The following is a 20,380-nucleotide window of genomic DNA, read 5'->3' as shown; positions in this document are numbered from 1 at the left end:
TTTACTACTAAAGATGTGCTGCTTCCAAGAGGTAACAGGTTGCTCAAAGCAAGTTGGACTGCACCACTTGGAATAGGAATGACTTCTTGCCAAACGTAAAGGAAGTTCAATATGTTTTTCCTCAGAATTTACATGCTTACCCATATGTTGCCCACTGCTGCTCCTTAATGATAAAAAGTTAACTGCAATGGCTAGGGTGTCTGACAGAGACATGCCATGGCTGCCTCCTGTGGAGGTATTTGTGGCACATCCAATTGGGAGGAGACTCAAAAGCAGATTTGGAGCAGGGTTATACGGATTATTGGGATTATGAGGATTATATATCCCATTTGGCTTGGAAATGCCCTGGGAACCCCCAGGAAGCACTGGGAAAAGTGATTGGGAAGGGAGCTTCAAGTTCTCTCAACCAAATGTCACTTTACTTAATCAAAGTTCCAGATGATGGATCAATTTTAAACAGTTGGTCACAAAACAAGTAACACACTGCTAGTTTTGCTGCTACTACTGAGATTTAACACTCCACACAATTTTTCAGTTTTTGGTTATTTTTTCTCTTTCATGCCACAACAGGATTTGACAGCAAGCAAAAATGAACTTACAGACAACTATTTGAACTTATTTAGCTGATGCTACAAAGCCACATATCCAGAAGACTATGTCGTCATAATTTTTTAACAACAAATGTCAATAAATAAAAGAAGCAACAAAATAGGAGCATGTAATTTATTGCAGATTTATAACTAATTCTACACACTGGACCACAACGCCTGATTACACCTAACACTGCCTGATGTTTTCCATTAGGAGTTATAATGGATCTAAAGCCTGCAGGACCACTTGAAAAACCACAGGTCCCATGAATGCATTATTACCGTACAATACTTTGGAAATGCAGGCTCATGCTCCTTCTGTCTGCAGTTGTGATTTCAATTAGGAGGTTTACAATAAAATGGTTTATGGCACATGAGGAAGGAAATACTGATTTAAGTCAGGCTACAGACGAGCTCATTTTACACAGTCTGTTCAAAACAGGACTGTTACACTCCTGTTGCACATTACCACCTGTGCAAAAGATACAGAGGTGCAAAAGAAGAACAAAGTCATTCAGAGGTAGCAAAATAGGCACATCATTTAACACAACTGCATAACATTTACATGCAATTAGACAACAGATTGTGTTAGTCCTGCTAAACATGAATTTTGAAAATGTATGTTGTCATGTTAGTCAGACTGAAGTTAGATTTTTTTCCAAACGAGACTAACACACATAGAAAATATGGTTGGACATTGATTTTCTTTTTGCATGCAAATGCTTCAATCGGACCAGACTTCTGTGCATGCTCATTAGTCTCCACACAGGGCCTTGACCTGGAAACTGAATAGCACAGGGCCTCGACCACCAATATATTCCTATGATTTATCTTAAATTTGCTCTTAAGAGAGCTTCTATGAGAAACCTCTACCAGATACATAACACATTCTTAAAAAGCCAAATTATTCCCACCTGAGCTCTTAAACTGCTGAATGCCATGTGCTTGTAAGCTAGAAGCTCTTCTCTTCATTAGCACAAATAAAAAAACCCTTCTATGCCCTAATAAGGGCATGAGACTACAGGACTGTGTGCAAACACAGAAGGCACACAGAAATGAGAAGAGAAGTGGCAATGTCAGAAATGTAGAAATTTAAAGAAACTATAGAAACAATAGCACACTGGACTTCAAGATAAGACATGAATAGATCTACACTGGATGTAGTGTTGCTTGAAATGAAATTTAGACCAATGAAATTTAAAACGTTGCATATTCAAACCTTGCACACTGAGTCGGTTGAGTTTTATTTGTATCGACTGCAAAAATGCACTATATCTAAGGGATACATATGTAGTAAAGGTACACTCAATGTTCATTTTGTAATTTCAAACTATCTCTTAACTTTACTTTCACCAAACACAGACTTCTATTCAGAAAAGCAATCATTATTTTACATTGTGTAGTGACCATGAGTTTTACATTGAAAGGCTATAATATTGTACCATAATTATTTTTTTGCTAAATTTTAGCTCATAATATAATTCATGTTTGAAATTCAATTTAAACTAGGGGACGCAATATCTCCCTGCTTGGCACTCACCATCAGTGGTTTGAATGGTGGGGTAAGATCATCTTGAGTGCATGACAGGCGCAGCCCACCGCTTCCCCGAGGATGGGTCAAATGCAGTCAACCAATTTCACATACGCATGTTTAAGACATGGAATGGGACTTGAACCTCATTATCAGTTAAATATATTACATTATTCTTAATGACATGACCACTGGGAGCCCAAAGATCAAGAGGGATAATACAGCACTATGAGCTCTTAAAGATAGGTTGGTGCCTGACCATTAAGAGCTTTGTAAGTGAGAAGAATAATTATAAATTCTATTGTAGATTTTATAGGGAGCCAATGGAGAGAAGCTAAGACAGGAGTGATCTGATCTCTTTTCCTGGTTCTGGTCAGTAACTGTGCTGCAGCATTTTAAACCAGCTGAAGGGTCTTCAGTTACTTTGTAGGACAGCCTGATAGGAGAAAATTACAGGAGTCTAACCTAGGGGTAACAAAAGCATGGACAAGTTTTTCTCCATTGCTTTGAGATAAGATGTGTCTGATTTCTGCAATGTTGCGAAGGTGAAAGAAGGCTGTCTCTGAAACATTCTTTATACGGGTGTTAAAGGACATATCCTGATCAAATAGAACTCCCAGGAGTCACATTGTCATCTGCCTTATGTTATCACCATAAGCTAAAAGAATGGCATACATGACATTTATACCAAAATTAAGGCAACTCAGTTACTTAACTCAGCTGTAGCTAGTTGCTAGTGGATTTGTTAACAAGATCAACAGGAAGAAAGTCCCTAGTAAATGGCTGAAAAGAGGACTTAATACCATCTACTGTAGCAGACCAGAACTTTTTTGATTTTACTATGCATGTAAATGAGTTAAACATCTGTATGAATGGGGAATCAGCGGGGTGGACTGTGTTTGAATCTGAAGCAATGTTGGAGACCAAGTAAAATTATACATTGGGACAGAAATGTGATGGCACTGTTCAGCCTAGACTTAAGAGGATACAACCATGGAGTTTCCCTTACAGTAGTACTGTTAAAGAATCTCTGACTGAAAAGAGCATCTGATCGACAAGGATGTTCATTCTTACCTTTTTAAGTCTCCTTGTTTCTGGGAAGGGATTGTATTGGAAGCTCCAAATGCCATATTTCTCTCCTCATATTCTTTCAGTTTCTGCTTCAACTGCAGGATCTTTAAAAAAAAAAAAGGGAATATTTGAATAAAAATAAAAAATTATGCAGTGAGCAAAGACCTTGTTTATTTAAAAATGAAAATTTAGGAAAAATACTGTCTTTTTAAAATTGGGCATTAAGGTGTTTTTTGTTTCATCTTACCTCTTGCCGTTGCTTCTCACATATCACTGCATATTGGCCGATGTGGCTGTCAAGGCTTACAACGTTACTCTTCAGCTGATAGGTGAGGGTGACATAGAACAGACGTATATTAAAGGACTGTGTTTTAAATAATAAGGTATTAAATCAATCGGTAGATTTATATACCACCAGTTACAGTAATTATACAGGATTGAAAAAATTGGAACACACACCGAAGACTTGATCTCCTTTGCCCTGTTGGCATACTTCAGTGTGTTGCAGGTGTCGTCATATGACTTGGATGAGGGGCTAATATTGGCAATCATGACAGTCCGGCAGTTTCCCCCCAAAGAGTCTTTTAGTATTCGTGTCAGCTTGCTGTCCCTGTATGGGATATGAGTTTTCTTACTCTGAAACAAATGAGAAAAGTTAATATAAGCCAAAGAAATAGAACCATTTAGAATATTCTGTTTCGCGATAAATGTACACAAACAAGAGACACAAAAACAATGGTAATTTTGGAGGTTCTGTTGATGTACTTATTCAAGATATCAAATGAAATTTTGATCAAGTCCGAAACTGGGAATTTGTTTCATGTGCTAAACATAATCAAAATCGAGTGTATTGCAGCAGGGGTATTTAAGACGGCATAAAGCTGAATGAGCATCTGGAAATGCTCAACAAGAGAAACTTTGTAGTATAACACTGTTTGGTGGGGACTAATAAAACCGTATAGGGAGCAAAGAGAGGTATGAAGGGTGCATTTTAAGGTAAAACCTGTAACAGCCATCTACAACACCAGTCAGCCTGCATATGGTCTGTGAACTCAGCTTAGTCTCAAATGATATCTTGGGATTAACTACTTGCGCCCTGGGATTGCTGAACGTCACAATGAGTAAGCCATGGAAAACTAAGTTAAGGAACAGAAAGTGTAAAATGATATCTTGAGGAATTCACAGCTGTGCCTTAACTTTTCTGTAGAACAATCCACGGTTACATCTGGATTTGAAGAGTTGAGCTTTAGGTCATGTCAGGTCCAGGGAGTTTCACAATAGTTGTGCCAATTTGGAAGGTGTCCTTTTCAATAAGAGCAGGCCCTCAAACTTATTGTTTCCATTTAACATTTGTGTTGAAGTGAAAAGGGAATGTGAAGGAGCCACAGAAAAAACACTCATGTAGATAGTTTCTCAAAATCTAGAAATGCATAGATGAGAACGTTCCATGCACACTGGTAGTTTCAGATCTAGTTTTAGATTCTTATCCACTTCAAAATGTCAAATTAGCAAGACACTTTAATGAATCTCCTCTTTTTGGGATGTTTTAGTTGACAAACCAAAACGTTTTTAATGTTCTGCGCTCGATCTGTTAATTTAATTTACTTTTTTCTTCAATTGTCTTTTATCTACTATCAGTCGACGTTTCTGGGTTAACTCGGATTTCTTTTACTTCACTGCAGCAGTAACATTTCAAACATTCATAATAATTACAGATCACAGTTGATCCATGATCAATTTGGATTCCATCTCCGTGTCTGCATTGCACATGTTCCACTGATCAACTGAAAATGTATCATTATGTTGTAAAATAAATGTGCTGCCCCTAAATCACTGAGAGGAATACAAGTTAAAAAGCAGTTGTTTTAAGGGTTGTGTGTATGTACATTCACTAACTGAACAGTCCATCTATGTTACATGTTCAACATTTTCAAAGCTCAAACAAGAATAAAGATTACAAAACTAGATTTCTGTAGATATCAACAATCATACTCTATTGACAGAGTTTGTAACGCTATGTCCCTGATGGAGAATAACAAATACAACAATTGAATGGATGCAGCTTTATATATTACAAAATGTTGAACTCAGATTTTAGAAAAAACCTTTCTACAAGAAAAGAGATTTCTGTTTTATCTAATTGCTTCTGTTTAACTACTGAAATAGTACTAATGTGTATAGCCTTTAGAGAAGAAAAGTAAGGTTTGTTGCATTAATTAACATTCATGGAGATTTATACTTGTAAAGCCGTTTCTTTCCAATGCACAGTTTGAGCCATGGCTAGCTGAGAAGTAGAATTCTTAACACCACTAATGCATCATCTTGGAACCGTTGCTTTCACAATTGGCAATTAAATCTCATGACTGGCACAAGGATTTTACAATTAAGCTGTGCTTTTTGAAATCTTGGTCAAGTTAGTCAGCAACTGATAACTCATGATGCCACAAGGGGTTTTGTGTGTTTATGCTAACCACGTGGTGTGAGCAATTACAATTACAGACCACACAATTAGAAGCCACACAAGATAAATTGCAAGTTCCTCTGGACATTCTTTTATGTTTTTCTGGTTGCATAACTGCAGTAATTGGAGCACAAATTCAGCTTGTAAACTAAGGGTAACAAGAAGTCCAGGCCTGGAGCATTACTGAAGTACAAACTGAGTAAATGAGAGGGATTAAATAGTGTTAGATGAATTTGTGCTTTTTAATATTTGACCACATCTGCAATACAACTACACATCCACATTTTTAAAAACCAGAGTTTGATCTGTCAACACCATTATCTACGATCTACATTGGACACCATTTTAAGAAAGCCCCCTCTCAGTTGGGCGGGTAACACTGGTCTTGAATGAATGGAAGGCCAAGTGGGATGCATCATTAAATGTATCTTCATCGCCTAAGGCAAACATCTTACAACAAAAAACTCTGTGCAGCATAGCATGAAGATGACATACTGAAACGCCTAAATAGAAGTCGCAGACATTCTTCTCACTCAAACGAATGGCATTTCAGAGCAGACACAAGTGGGGACATTCTTTCCTGTAAACAATGGCCACAACATGAATTCCTCGTCTGCTAACAGTAAACACTGGAGCACCACTAACCATGGAGATAGGGTGTGGAGGGAGAGGGGATTAGTGGTGGGCGCTGTAGGTTGAATAGATCAAACTATGAGTACTTGACTGCAATATACAAAGAATGCTGGGCAGGCTAAAATACAAACTCCACAAAGCTGATGAAAGACCAGTTTTAACCCATGAAAGAAGTACCTGTTGAAGATTGACCAAATTTCAACATGGCTGTGGTACATCTGCACAGCACTTTCAAATGTATGTAGCCCGCCTGTGCCTTCTCCCTTGAGACTGAAGTGTAAAATGAGAAGACTGCTTGACAGGTTAATGTATGCAACTGGAATGAAATAATACCCAAATACTCAGTTGACTTGACTTCCAATGCTCTCTGCTGCATATGGAGGCTCGTGCTAAACTTTACATACATGCAGAATATAATCTGAACATGATTCAATTTTCCCACAAGCACAAATATTAGTATGATAATTCTAAGAGCAAAGTGTACATTTTCCATAAGTTCCTGAAGTGAGTTCAGGTATGGTTCAGGTACGATTTTTTTTTTAAGTAAAATTATCACTTAATGTTTTTAGAAATAAAACAAACATTGGGGTCCATTGAACATGGATACCATGCCCTGTGAGCTCAAGTGGAGAGGGGCCATCCAGCTTGTTATCAGTGCACACTTTAAAAGCCTGCATCTCAAATGGTATGTGGTTGCATTCGTACCAGTGGCGTAGGCAGCTTATGCATCTGATAATAGGTACTTTACCGGCGCCAAAGGAAGGCAATTTCCTTTCCTTTGGAAGGTACAATAAATGCAGAAAAAATTATAGAGGTTCTAAAGCCACATTTGCTACCATCCAGACAATGTCCCTTTCTGGGAAGGCCATGCATATTTTAGCAAGACAATGCTAAACCACATACTGCATCCATCACAGCAGCATGGTAGCTAGAATCCTACATCAAACAAGAATAGGAAAACATTCATCTCTCAAAAACTACAGCAACTGGTCTCCTCACTTCCAAGATGTTTAAAGACTTGTTAAAAGTAAAAATAATCACTACGCATTTTAATTTTTTATCATTCTTATTGTTTTGATTTCTATTCTTTTCCATCTCTTCCTAATATTTTAAAAGCTCTTACATCTCTGGTCCTTGGGTCTTTTTATGTAGTTTTTGTTCCTGTGTTGCCTGGATTCGTCTAGGTTATTCTTGGGTTTTATTTTATTTTTGCTCTACTTCGTTTTTACCTTTTTAATTTTCATTCCAGTTTTGTATGCTTCGGCGTTTTTATCATGTCTCTCTTGTTTTTACAATGTGTCCCGCTGGGTTATTATGATGTTAAGGTTATAATGCTAGCTTAATTTTTCATGGGTTCTTCTGTTACTGTGATTTTGTCCTGCTGTGTTCTTATGTTTGTGTTCTTATGATGCTTTGTCTTATTTGTGATTCTTCTTGTTGTCAAAGCACTTTGTGAACCTTCCTTTTTAAAGGCGCTATATAAATAAAGGTTTTATTATTTAAAGAAGAGGGGATGCTGCACAATGTAAACATTGCTATGTCCCTACGTTTTTGAGATGTGTTGTCCAAATCCAGAATAAGCAAATTTTTTTCATGAAATGGCATGTTTTAGTTTCATCATCTGGCATGTTGTTAATGTTCCATCATCATATGGGTTTAAGAGATTTGCAAATCATTGCATTTTTTTTTTTTTTAAATTTACATTTTTCAAAGCGCCCCAACTATTTTGGAATAGTGTGTGTGTGTGTGTGTGTGTGTGTGTGTGTGTGGGGGGGGTTACACCCTGGGATGATTGCCAGTCAACCACAGGGACCTAATGAGCATGTTTTTGGACTGGGAAAAAGCTTGAGTACTACTGCAAACATAGGAGGAACATGCAAAATCCACATGAAGGCCCTGGCTGATCAGGGTCTGAACCACAAAGTGACTTGCTGTATGTTGACAGCAACTACACAATTATGCAGCCCATTGTAAAACATACACCATCATATCAATTTATACATGATAAAAAAAACCTTGAATCTTTCAAAAAAAGTGCCATTTCTGTCTTATTAAATAACATTGTTTCAAAGTTTTTCAATACACTTTTATACCGACTTTTTATAAGCACTTATTCTACGAACTGAATTTCATTTGTTTCAAACTAACCAAACTCTTTCATAGTTTCTACAGTTTGACGGATGCTGCTGTGCACAGTCGTCTTCTCTGACCAGAAGGAGTCTTTTAAGCAAAAATTCAGATATTAACAACAGCAAGCACACAACACTGCTTGAACGTTAATTCTTTTGTGATTAAATCACTAATTTCAGCTTCCAGGTGTCTCTGAGACATCTTAGAGATTGCTCCAAGCAAAGACAAACAGTGAAACAATGTTAAATATTTAAGCAAAAACCACTTTCCATTTTCTCTGATTTCTCTATTCAGGCTGATAACACCAAATATCAATGGTTCCTGGATGAGTGAAAAAATAGAGGTTTCCTGGAAGAAGTGAGCAACCTGGAACTGGGGAATAATGATCCTGGAAAATGTGAACAGCATTTACAACTTAAGTAGGGTCATAAATGTTGGTGTACAGTACATATCTCCACACCAAATAAAGACCAAAGCATTCAGTTGACCTGATGTGAAAATGGAATGAAGACACCATTCATAACAATACCATATCATTTAGCCAACTCTGTTCCATTCCAAGGCCTTATTTTCTCTTTTTTGTCTTTTCTATTTCACAACACGAGACCAGTAAAACCCATGTGTGGATAGTGAAAACAATCCTGACACCAACACTTTGACCCATTCTGAAAGCTACTGAGTTAATATTTTCTCTTTAAGTATTAAATCAGCAGTAACTTTATTTAACAAAGTAAAATGAGAATTTGCTTCTGTCCATCTGCAATATATGTGATGGAAATGAGAACTCACCTTTGGGTCAGCAAGAGCATTAATAACATTTCCCAGGGCAAGAAGTGAGCGATTAATGTTAGCACCTTCCCGAAAACGTGCCCCTTTGGCGTTGGTGGCACTTGCTCTTTCTGAACCAGCGAGGTCAATCAGGCTCAATTTGGCTACACAGACATTTGGATTGAGGCTGGCGGTTTTGTCCTGCTGTCTTAAATATATCTGGACATAAAAACAGAAAGAAAGAAAACTGTCAATGAATTAGTTTTTAAGAAGCACACTGTGATGCATTGATAGACGCTTGTACTCCTTATAATTTATAATCCTTAAATAACTGATGGCCCACAATTCCTTTATTGATCATGCCTTTTATGAAGTTTTTTTAATCATAATTTTGATGTCATAGTATACCTGAACTGTAACTGGAATTTCAATAAAGCAAGATTAGTGTACCTGAAATACAGCATGGGACCGGGAGGAAGTGGCATTCATATCAGTGGGATGCTGTGTTCTATTTCGATTCCCAGAATCCAAGGCCTCAAGAATTTGTTCTGCAGATTTGGGCTAGATATTTTGGAGAAAAATAAATAAACAAAGAAACAACATAAAATTAGAAAAGCACTCAGAAAGCGCAGACCTCTGCCATTAACCCTATCTCCCAATAGTGAAGAATCCTTCAAAAAATTCCTGGATCCAGATGGTGATCCGGATCACTCCCAAAATCTAATCAGTTCTTCCCTTTGCCATTTCTGACATTTCCTGAAAATTTCATCAAAATCCGTCCACAACTTTTTGAGTTATGTTGCTAACAAACTAACAAACAAACCCTGCTGATCACATAACCTCCTTGGTGGAGGTAAAAACACTGATGTGAGCGGTGTCTGGCTGAAACAGATCCACCCTGGAGCATTTGCACATCACTTTAACTGAACAGTATGAAGGCTGCATATTTCAAAGTCTGTACTGTATATGTGAGCCATTTTACACATACTAACTGCATTTGGACAGCATCTCATTAAAGGAATGACTAAGAAAATTCAGAATTAATAACACTGTCAGTAACTTGAGCAATCACCTTGTGGGCTGTGCATGTATGCTGTGTATCTGATCACAACATTAGGTGAAGGTTTAAATCCAAATTTTACTCCCAATCAGTGATTTGTTAAAGAAAGAGAAAATCATTAACCTTTTCCTTTTCTAACCACTTGTAGTAGTTAAAATGAACCCTTTTAATTAGATTTTACCAGTTGCCTTAGCTTTTCCTCTTTCTTACATATTTTTTCTGATAAAGGTTCATTTCTAAATATCAGTGCTTGCAGGGAAGATGCAGGTTCTTCTTATCATTTATTTTTTTCCAACCTCTGCAGCCTTGAAAAGCCATTTACTTACTTAAAAAAATAATTTCAAAAGAAAATGAGAGTAATACAAGTCAGACTGAATTTAACAGACGTTCCAGTGACATCAGTATTTACCTGTAATAAATATAACTATTTTATATAAGAAAGAGCAAAATATATATGTTGCTACTAACCGTATGCAGTGTGAGACCCTGAACAACCACTCCTTTAGAGCTGTCCTCTCTGACTGCAAGAGGGCCTACATTAGCCAACAAATCCCTGATCTGCTCATTGTAAACCTGTAAGAGAAGAATCCATCAAAACACAGCAAGGAGTCAGTTGAAACATTGTATTATAAGGCTTTATGAGGGGTTAAAGATTAACACTGAAAAGTGCAGTTTGAATTGAATACAGACAGAAAAACATTAAAAAATGCACGTCAACCTTGACTTTTCTTCTATTTGTAACCCTTTAATCAAATATGAATTGATTTTCTATCTCTAGATATTCACCTCAAGATATGAAAAGGCAACACCAAACTCCTTCTCCTCCTTGGCCTCATCCATGCGTTTGAATAGCTCTTTCATGGTGCGGTACATGACCCCAGGGTCATTGTGTGTTCCTAACATGGTGTGTGTCTTGCCTGCCCCAGTCGCTCCATACGCAAATACTGAAATTGAAGGACAAATCACTATACACTCAGAAAAACCTCTAAAATAACAATTCCAAAGGGGGCACCACAAAATTCAACTAGACACAAACTTTCATGTGAAAACTTTCGATTAGGGCTGTCACAATGTCAGATTTTCCCTTCACAATTATTGTGGGCAAAAAAATGCCACGACAACGATATTATCACGATATCAATAAAAATTTAAATAATAACGGGACAATCAATCAAATTTATCTTTAACTTTATTTATATTGTGTTCTCTCTTTTGGCAGATGACTTACACTTAAAATACCCTTCTAAGGAGGTACTGAAACAATTTGAAAACAGTAACTGCACAACTGCATATAAAAAGTGCAATTACACTCGATAGCTAGTTAAAAGGTAACCAGATGAACTGATAAACAGAAAATCTACAAGGTGCAACATCTGCTATAACTACAATATTAACTGAAACAAAATCATTTGTGGATAGCAGGGGACACAGCATTTGTATGCAACTGAAGAATGACAACTAATAACTTTGGAATAATCCAATGTCTACTGAACAATCCCTGGCATATTTTTCTTTTTCTGTTTCCAAACTGTGTTCAAGTGGCACTGGATCATTTACACAATATTATCATATGCACATTTTTAACACGATATTGGAATTTTAGTTTTTAATATCACGATTATCGTCAATACCGGTGTATCGGGACAGCCCTACTTTCAATGTGAACAATGGACGCACATATTCTACTTCAATATGAGGGCAATAAAGCAGCACGTATTGAGAACAGCATGTCTTAACTGAAATTTACTCAGTACTAGATAGTCTAATAGTCTATTCTGAAGGGTTAGTATTTAAAACAAGAATATTGGCCTCAAGATTATGCTCAATTGCTAGTTAATTAACCAGTTAAAAAAAATCTATTACTGTACAAAAGTCTTGCAATTATATATTCATGATGATTTTCATATTTAGTTTTGACATCAGGATATCTGTTGGGTAACTTTGTAGGTTTCATTTGTGATACTAATGAAATGCATTCAGGCATAATGGCTTCATTTTCCTCTACAATTGTATCAACAAGACCCAGACCTGTCTGTAAAATGAAGAATAATATAACAGGATAAAAGGTGTCACTTCTCCAAAAATGACCATCAGAGTTGACTAACAGTAACTTAAAACAGGTGGCAGATTTTGGACTGATAGGGGCAGTCAATAGCAGACAATGTAAAGCCACAGAAAATGTATCCATAGGACCAGTGATACAACCAAAATATGGTGAGTGCAAGCTTTGACCATATCCACAGACGCAACTTTAATCTGACAGAGGAGCTCACTTTCAGTACAGCCCAGTGACGTCAAACTGCCTTTTTACAAAACTTGGTCCAAAGGGAGAAACCTTCAAGAATGCCAATAAAGTCCAGTTGCCCCCTGTGGACCAAGTTTTGGATAACCATGACATGGATGAAGAAGAACCTATAAAGACATCTCTGCCTTTTATAAGGTTAGAGGAGGGGAATGTTATCTCTTCTTTCTGTGATATCTGCAAAGTTATTCTATTCCTTATAAGACCGGTATTAGTAGTATTGACCAGTAAAATGACTGTCCATATGTGTCAGGGGATAGCTAATCATTTGGGATCAACAGCTTGTATCAGTTTGTTACCTGTGCAGTTAAATCCATTCATCACACCATCCAACACTCCTTTAGTAGTGTTCTCGAAGATGTCAACTTGAGTGGCGTTCCCATTAAAGACATGGTCAAAAACAAATTTCAGGTCCTTGTTAGCCCTCTTGTTGATGTTTCTGTTTCGTACTCTTTGTGACCCAAAACATGACGAATCCTCTTCCTTTGGGTCAAATATGAGCATGTGGTTATCCACAACCTGGACCACGGTTTGAAAGTTTTCCCGCCTTTCAGATTCGCTGGTTGGTCTCACCCTGACAACCACCTTTACATGGCTGCACACGTTAGTAGCCATTGCGATCTCTCTTCAGTGAGTGAAGTGTTGCTGAAAAAAAACATACAAAGGATTAATAAAATTTTCTGAATTACTAACTGGTATACAGATTTGTTTTTTGGCATATACATTAGGTTTCATGAACCAAAATAAATCTGTTAAACAGATAAAAGTATGGAGGTGACACATAGAATTGCATTTGGCAAAGGTTCAAAGAATAGACTTTGTAGTAATTAATGAAGTTTGCTGAAAAATTGACAGGACCTAAACAAGCAAATGTACTAACTGCATTCTAGATAACTGTGATATTTTCTTATTAAAGAAAAGTCAAATTAAACTCCTAGACATGTGCATCACCAGTAAGCCAACACATTCTTTCAGCACATGATACCAGGAGCATTTTTCTAATATTTAATATTAGAACAGGCAAACACTGCATAGCCTTTGTCCAAGGATGTTCTGTCCAAGGTCTGGCTGTTGCATAATACAGCAGACTAGTCACAAAACCTTCCCTAATATGCATTATTATTATAATAATAAGTTTTAATTACTTCATCATTGTCATTCAAGAGGCTTCAGTTTGTAGTAATTGTGTCAAAATACCCTTAAAATGTACTGTGTGGTACATATGTACACGATGCATATCAGTCACATTGTACTAAACAAAATGCTCGCATAACGTAATACAGTCTCGACTTTATGACAGTGAATGCATCATGACGGACCTTTAGGTTAGTTTTTCCTGTGTCGAGCATACACATTACCACACCTTGAATGAATGCCTCACAAAAACATTACAAGGAAACACACGTAGTAGACACCATGATAGTTTTTTCCTGGAAAGTCTACGACAATACTGAATAATACGTTGCGAAAATTACACTTTATAACGGCATTATAGTACACGCAATCATGCCCAGAGTACACGTAAATCATGCAATACCAACTACTATTACGTGAGAGACAACACTCATGTTGAAAGACATATTCAAAAACACGTATGTGTACCACTTGGTCTCTTTCGGCAGGCGAAACCACTCGATATGAAACAGACCCTGACAACGTAAACTTGGCTTGGTTTGCTAAAGCTTGCTAGCTCAGTTAGCGTTTTTTAACTTCCAACGGCTGGCTAGTCATATTCCCTGTATGTCGGAGGCATTGTGAATGTACACGTCTTACCTTTTATCAATAACGGCTATTTCTTACTTCATTACCACGGTAGCGTTTACTAATAAGACACTTGTGGTTTGTCTCGAAAAATAATCTAATTTGCGAAGCCGTACACGACCATGGCTAGCCCAACAAGCGCCAATATTTTCAAAAACAAGCCTTCTTCCTCTGTCGCAGCAGATTGGATGTGAGCGAATGACCATTGGGAGGAACGGAGTGACGCAGCGGACGTGCGGCTGAAGAGGGCGGGACTTCCCTGTTTTCTGCTACGGTAAGGTAGTCTACTTCCTGATGTCTTGAGATGGCAATTGTGCTCCGTTCCCGTTGGCTAAACTTCTTTAAATGTGTCCGAATGCACTAGTGTAGCTATCCTTGCTTCCTTTGACATGTTTTTAACGTTATATTCGTCGTTATCAAACAATGTCCATGGCATGCACGCTCGTCTGGTGTAAAACGCCTAGCAACCGCTGAACATACCGCAACATCTACTGCGCTCACGTGCTTAAAGCAGCAAATTCCTAAGGTAATTAAATAGTAAATGTGCAGTACTGGCAGAAACACACCATCCACGACTTTACATAGTGGGTAGTGTAACTGCGTGGTAGATAATTATAAGCACGTAATCCCTTTTGTTTTTACTAATATCTTGCAACCCTGACTACAAAGCTTGTATATACCCGCATATACACTGCTACACTGTGCATTCTGTGCACTGTCTTTTAAAGAGTTTGTCCCTTTTTGGCGATTTAAATAATATTTGTATTTATCTCAAAATATTTTTTTTTCTGAAAAGATATGCTATTATGGCCTCCAGCCCACTCCCGGCTTAATAACCAGCAGTTAAGTAGCCATAGCAACAAAATAAGACGGATGGGGAAATGTTAGTACGGGCTATGGGAAAAAAATCTACTCCTTAAGTGACATTGTAGCATCCCAGTCATTCCCGAGATTTTTTCCCACCTTGTACTCAATTTATTACCCTGATGGGGGCACAATATAGGGCTATAACTAGTTCATAGAAATCTTGTCTTTAGATTAAGACTCATTTTCTTCTGATGTTCAACCTTTTACATTGTTGAAGGTGATGACAGATAAAAATAAGCACAAAATGAGTAATATTTAATAAACGCACTGATTCTCACTGCCTTCCATCATTCATTGTCCTCAGCTCTTTCCAGAGGGAAAGCTTAATTTACCCAGGGGGTGATATGATTTACACCAAGATGCACATAACAGTAATGTTATAATAGTGAGAGTTTATTTTGATTTTCATAAGAGAGAGAGAGAGCAGCTGTGGCTCGCACTATGACATCAATCATGCATTGTCAGTCAACATTTTTTATTGCCACCTCTTCAAATATTGTATTTCTTTGCTGCCATTCAACATTTGCTTTGCATTCACAAATTCAATGGACACACTTGTTGAATTTCTTCATCTCCTGCTCATATTTCTGCTCTATTTGAACCATACATAACTAACTGAGCTCTAATCCTCAATACATCTTGTTGCCAGGAAACACCTGAATACCTATCTAACTATGTGGCCCCCTTTAGTGCCTGATGCTGGCAGTATTGTTCATGATGAATGCAAATATATTGAACGTAAAACCTAAAATGTATTTGCTTTTATTCTGTGTATCTGTACATTGTATGAACGACAAAACATTCCTGATATCAAAGCTACTTGAAAGGTTCCAATAATCAGATCGTGTAAAAATGTTCTGATGGTTTAGACCTTATTTTGTTTTCAAAATAATGTGTTTGCACCTTATGTACTGGCTACATGTAATGCCTATGAAAAGTATTCTCACCCTTTTAATGTAAAAGTGAAAACAGATTTCTACAGAGTAATGTAAATTAGTCAGAAATATGTAAAATAAGTGACTGCATAAATATTCACCCCCTTTAAAGTGACTGACCTAATTCAACAGAGATCCTGCCAACTGGTGCTAGTCGTATCACCATTATTGAAATGGGGATCACCTGAGTGCATTGGATGTCTCAAGTGATTGTAGTATAAAGACACCTGTGTCTGGATGGTCCAGTCACTGGTTAATCAGTATTCCTGGCTACATCACACCATGAAGACAAAAGAACACTCCAAGCAACTCAGAGAAAAGGTTATTGAAAAGTCAGGGGATGGATACAGAAACATTTCAAAGGCACTGAACATCCCCCAGAGTTCAGTTAAACCAATCATCAAGAAATGGCAGGAATATGGCACATGTGTAAATCGGCCTGTATCAGGCCATCCTCACAAATTGACTGACTGTGCAAGAAGGAGACTAGTGGAACAGCCACCAAGACATCTATGACTACTCTGAAGTTGCAAGCTTCAGCATCTGAGATGAGAGAGTCTGCATCCATGCCCAGGTTCTTCACCAGTCAAAGCTTTATGGGAGAGTGGCAAAGAGAGAGCCACTCAGATTAAGTCCCAACTAGAGTTCGCCAGAAGGCATATTGTCGACTCCATGGTCAAGTGGAAGAAAGTTCTTTGGTCTGATGAGACAAAAATGATGATTTTTGGCCATCAGCTTAAACACTGCACATTACCACAAACACACCATCCTCACTGTGAAGCATGGTGGTGGCAGCATCATGCTGTGGGGATGCCTCTCTGCAGCCGTCCCTGGAAGGCTCGCAAATGTAGAGGGTAAAATGAAAGTGGCAAAATATAGCAAATTCCTGGAAGACAATCTTATTCAGCCTGCAAGAGAACTACAGCTTGGGATAGAATTTGATTTTCAGCAAGACAATGACCCGAGGCATACAGTGAAAGCTTCACAGAAGTCAACAAGATGAATGTTGTGGAGTGGCCGAGATAAAGCCCAGACCTCAATACAATAGAGAATTTGGAAAGTTCACGGCTCACGGTTCACGGTTTCAGCTGGACAGAGCTTGAGCAGTTTTGCAAAGAAGAATGGAGTAAAGTTGCAATGTTAAGATGTGCGAGCCTGATTGAGACCTGTCCACACAGACACAGTGCTGTGGTTGCAGCCAAAGGTGCATGTACTAAATACTGATTTGAAAGTGGTGAATATTTATGCAATCACTTATTTTACAGTAGATGTTTTTATTTCATTGAAATTACTTTGTATAGATTGGTTTTAACAATTTTTTTAAAGCAAAAAAGCCAAAATATATTGGCAATGACTGATTTATAAAATCAGTAAAATGGAGTAAAACCTCCAAGGGGGTGAATGTTTTTGTAGGCATTATAGAACTTTATATACATCCATTTCTTTCTTACTTTAACCTGCAAATACACTATTCAGGATGACCAAAAAATCTAGTTCTCTTTATTGGAGTTAAATAAAAAGGTATCTGTCTGTATCCCATTATAACTGCTCTTATTTTTTCCATAGAAAATTACAAGGATCATGATTTTCAGCATATCCCTGCGCTCCAACCCAATTCTTCGGAAGACAAATCTTGCTGTGTGGCGAGCATTGAGGTCATGGAAGTCACGGCTGCACTCTTCTACAGTTTTTGCATCCACTGGTTGTGACACTCAAAACGGGCCTGAAGAACTAGTGTCTGTTGCATGCGAGAAAGCTCCTCACACTCCTGTCATGCTTAAAGAGGCGCTTCATTATTTAGACATCCAACGTGGTCAGGTAGGTTTGCATTTTTTCTATTTCTTGAAACATCTTTAATGTTCATGGGGAAGTCAGTGTCTCTTTGCACAAATAATTTCATCATTTTATTCTCAGCAAATGTGTGCTGTAAGGAAGTATCCTATTTAAAGCAGTGGTGTAATTTGAATTTGATTTTGTAGGGCTGACTGTCCTTGCTTATATCAGCAAGTGATTAAGCCTTATTTGTATTTTCAGGCCTCTTTATCCGGTTTGCCTTGGTTGCTGTGGCAATGGCTTAGGCATGCAAACATACTTAGTCATGAAGGCTGTGATAGTAGTAGGGGTGATGCTGTTTCTTTGCAGTCATCATAATGTAATTGCAAGTTTTGATCTAGAGCACACTGTAAGGCAGGGGTTTCCAAACTTTTTCCACTGAGGGCCACATACAAAAACATATAAGGATGGTGGGGCCACTTCCACATACCTAACCTTTACAATATTAAACTTAGTGAAATCAGTCCAATGTTGGTTAAGACGGGGGTTCCCAAACTTCTCAGCCTTTGACCCCCAAAGTAGGGACCCTTGAGGTGGTTAAAGTGTACCATGTTGCTCAAAGCATCATGTAGAAATGTACAGTTTAGATGGTTTTTGTACACATTACCTACATTAATGGTCAAATCCTGCTTAATAACTATTGTTTTATTTTAATTTGAACTCATTTTCAAGATATGTTTTACAGTAATGTATAAGACATACCGGTTTAAATCATTTTAATTATTCTCTTTTTTTTTTTTTTGGTAAACAACCCGCAACCCCCACTTTGGGAACCACTGGGTTAAGATAAACTTATTGATTGAGTGTGCTTTGATGGCTAGTTGGCGGGCAAGACAAATAGCCAATTGTTGTTATGGGTTTTGGGGAGGCCAATCAGAAGGGAAACACTTGTCGGTTCATCTCCACATTCAGACACAATGCAAGTGCAAACTACATGAAGCTGCCAAACTTTAGAGTGTTTGTGAAGCTGATAACTTGCTTTGTGAATTGGTCCTGACACAGGCAGCTGCTGCAGATCTAAAGACTAGCCTAGAAAAAAGACAGGTCAGATTGTTGTCTTTTCTGCTATGGATAAGAGCAGCCCATCCTAGTACTTTGCCCAGCGGTGCCAGCCCCTCCCCTTTCTGGGGGAAAAATTTCCATAAAAATGAACGGCAGTCAATGGTAAAGATTGGGCCATAAGGGATTTAAAAGCTTACAATATGAAAACAATATGGTGAAATAGTTATTGAGAGCCAAAATTTATTTATTTATTTAAGGTTTATTAGTTAGAGAGAGATACAGTAAACATAGACAACTGAGAACAGGCATCCTATGTAAGTATCATAGTGTTTGTAGCGAATGCTAATTTGCAACACCAGTCCCTAGAAGGGCTTTTGTGAGAATTAAAAGCTAAAACAGTTGATTTAAAAGGGAAAAAGTCAACTGGGTACAATAGAGACAGTCAAAACACATTAAACAGTGACAATAGATGGGTTTCCATTACATTTTTTCGCAAAATAAAAGTGATATTTCTAAAATATCGACATTGATGAGCGTTTTGGGCATGAGCCTCATAATTCTCGTAAAATCTCATCTCGCGAGTATCTGCTGCAGGGAAGCTGGACGCTTAAAACCTGTTACGTGTTGGTACGGTTATGATTACATCTGCATCTTGATATTTTGAACAAAAGACAAAGGTAACGGATGATAGTTCCGAGGCAAAGTCCGTATGAATGGCAAAAGCTACGAATAAGTACCAAGTATGATGTTAAGTCCACACGCGTACACACGTACCGCGCGATGTTGTCTCAGAGTGAACTGATCATGTGACACAGTACGTCATGTCCTGAGACCTGTAAATGTGGAAAAAGTGTTTCCATTACACTTTTGTGATATACAGTGCTTAACAAATTTATTAGACCACCTGTCATAAAATGAGAAAACAGAAAAAGTATTTTAGAAATCTCTCAAAAACTTGTTTAAAACTAAAAATGTTATTGTTATTTATTTGGCAAATAACAAACTAAAACAACTAGATAGTCCTTTTACACACATAATGACCAAAAAAAACTTAATATTTTGTATGGCCTCCTTTGGCCTTGATAACAGCTTGCATTCTTGCTGGCATTGTTTTTATGTACTTTTCCACAGTCTCTTTTGTTATTGAGTTCCAAATAGTTTCTAGCTGTTCCCACAGACATGCTTTAGATGAAACTTTTGTGCCATCAATCTTTGAATCTACTAAATCCCAAATTTGTTCAATCGGATTCAAATCCAGACTTTGACTTGGCCGGTCCATCAGTTCCAGTACTCCAGATTCCTTTTTCTTGCTCAAATAGTCTCTGCACAGCTTTGAAGTATGCTTGGGGTCATTGTCTTGTTGGTATATGAACCCATGACCAATCAGATTCAGTCCAGAAGGGATTCCATGATGCACTAAGATGTTGTGGTAGATG

The 20,380-nt window shown here is 37.7% G+C and overlaps 2 protein-coding genes across 3 annotated transcripts in view; one reads left to right on the top strand and one right to left on the bottom strand.

Moving 5' to 3' along the window:
• Positions 1-14,462, bottom strand: part of kif18a (kinesin family member 18A) — a 38,283-nt gene extending 23,821 nt beyond the window's left edge. The window contains exons 1-9 of the mRNA XM_041804096.1: positions 14,320-14,462; positions 12,846-13,191; positions 11,031-11,188; positions 10,713-10,817; positions 9,635-9,745; positions 9,206-9,403; positions 3,652-3,828; positions 3,440-3,514; positions 3,196-3,296 (exon numbers count right to left, since the gene is read on the bottom strand). Coding sequence (XP_041660030.1) covers positions 3,196-3,296; positions 3,440-3,514; positions 3,652-3,828; positions 9,206-9,403; positions 9,635-9,745; positions 10,713-10,817; positions 11,031-11,188; positions 12,846-13,161 — 1,241 coding nt within the window. The 5' untranslated portion in view covers positions 13,162-13,191; positions 14,320-14,462. The remainder of the gene's footprint in view (positions 1-3,195; positions 3,297-3,439; positions 3,515-3,651; positions 3,829-9,205; positions 9,404-9,634; positions 9,746-10,712; positions 10,818-11,030; positions 11,189-12,845; positions 13,192-14,319) is intronic.
• A 95-nt stretch (positions 14,463-14,557) lies between these two features.
• Positions 14,558-20,380, top strand: part of mettl15 (methyltransferase like 15) — an 89,949-nt gene continuing 84,126 nt past the window's right edge. The window contains exons 1-2 of one of the 2 annotated variants that reach the window (XM_041788819.1): positions 14,558-14,581; positions 17,676-17,927. In XM_041788819.1, coding sequence (XP_041644753.1) covers positions 17,691-17,927 — 237 coding nt within the window. In that variant the 5' untranslated portion in view covers positions 14,558-14,581; positions 17,676-17,690. The other variant, XM_041788810.1, reaches the window with a different exon arrangement.

Source organism: Cheilinus undulatus, linkage group 1 (assembly GCF_018320785.1).
Source record: "Cheilinus undulatus linkage group 1, ASM1832078v1, whole genome shotgun sequence".
In the NCBI taxonomy this organism is placed as follows: Eukaryota; Metazoa; Chordata; class Actinopteri; order Labriformes; family Labridae; genus Cheilinus; species Cheilinus undulatus.
The sequence above is the reverse complement of the archived record's forward strand: the minus strand, read 5'-3'. Positions and strand labels throughout refer to the sequence as shown.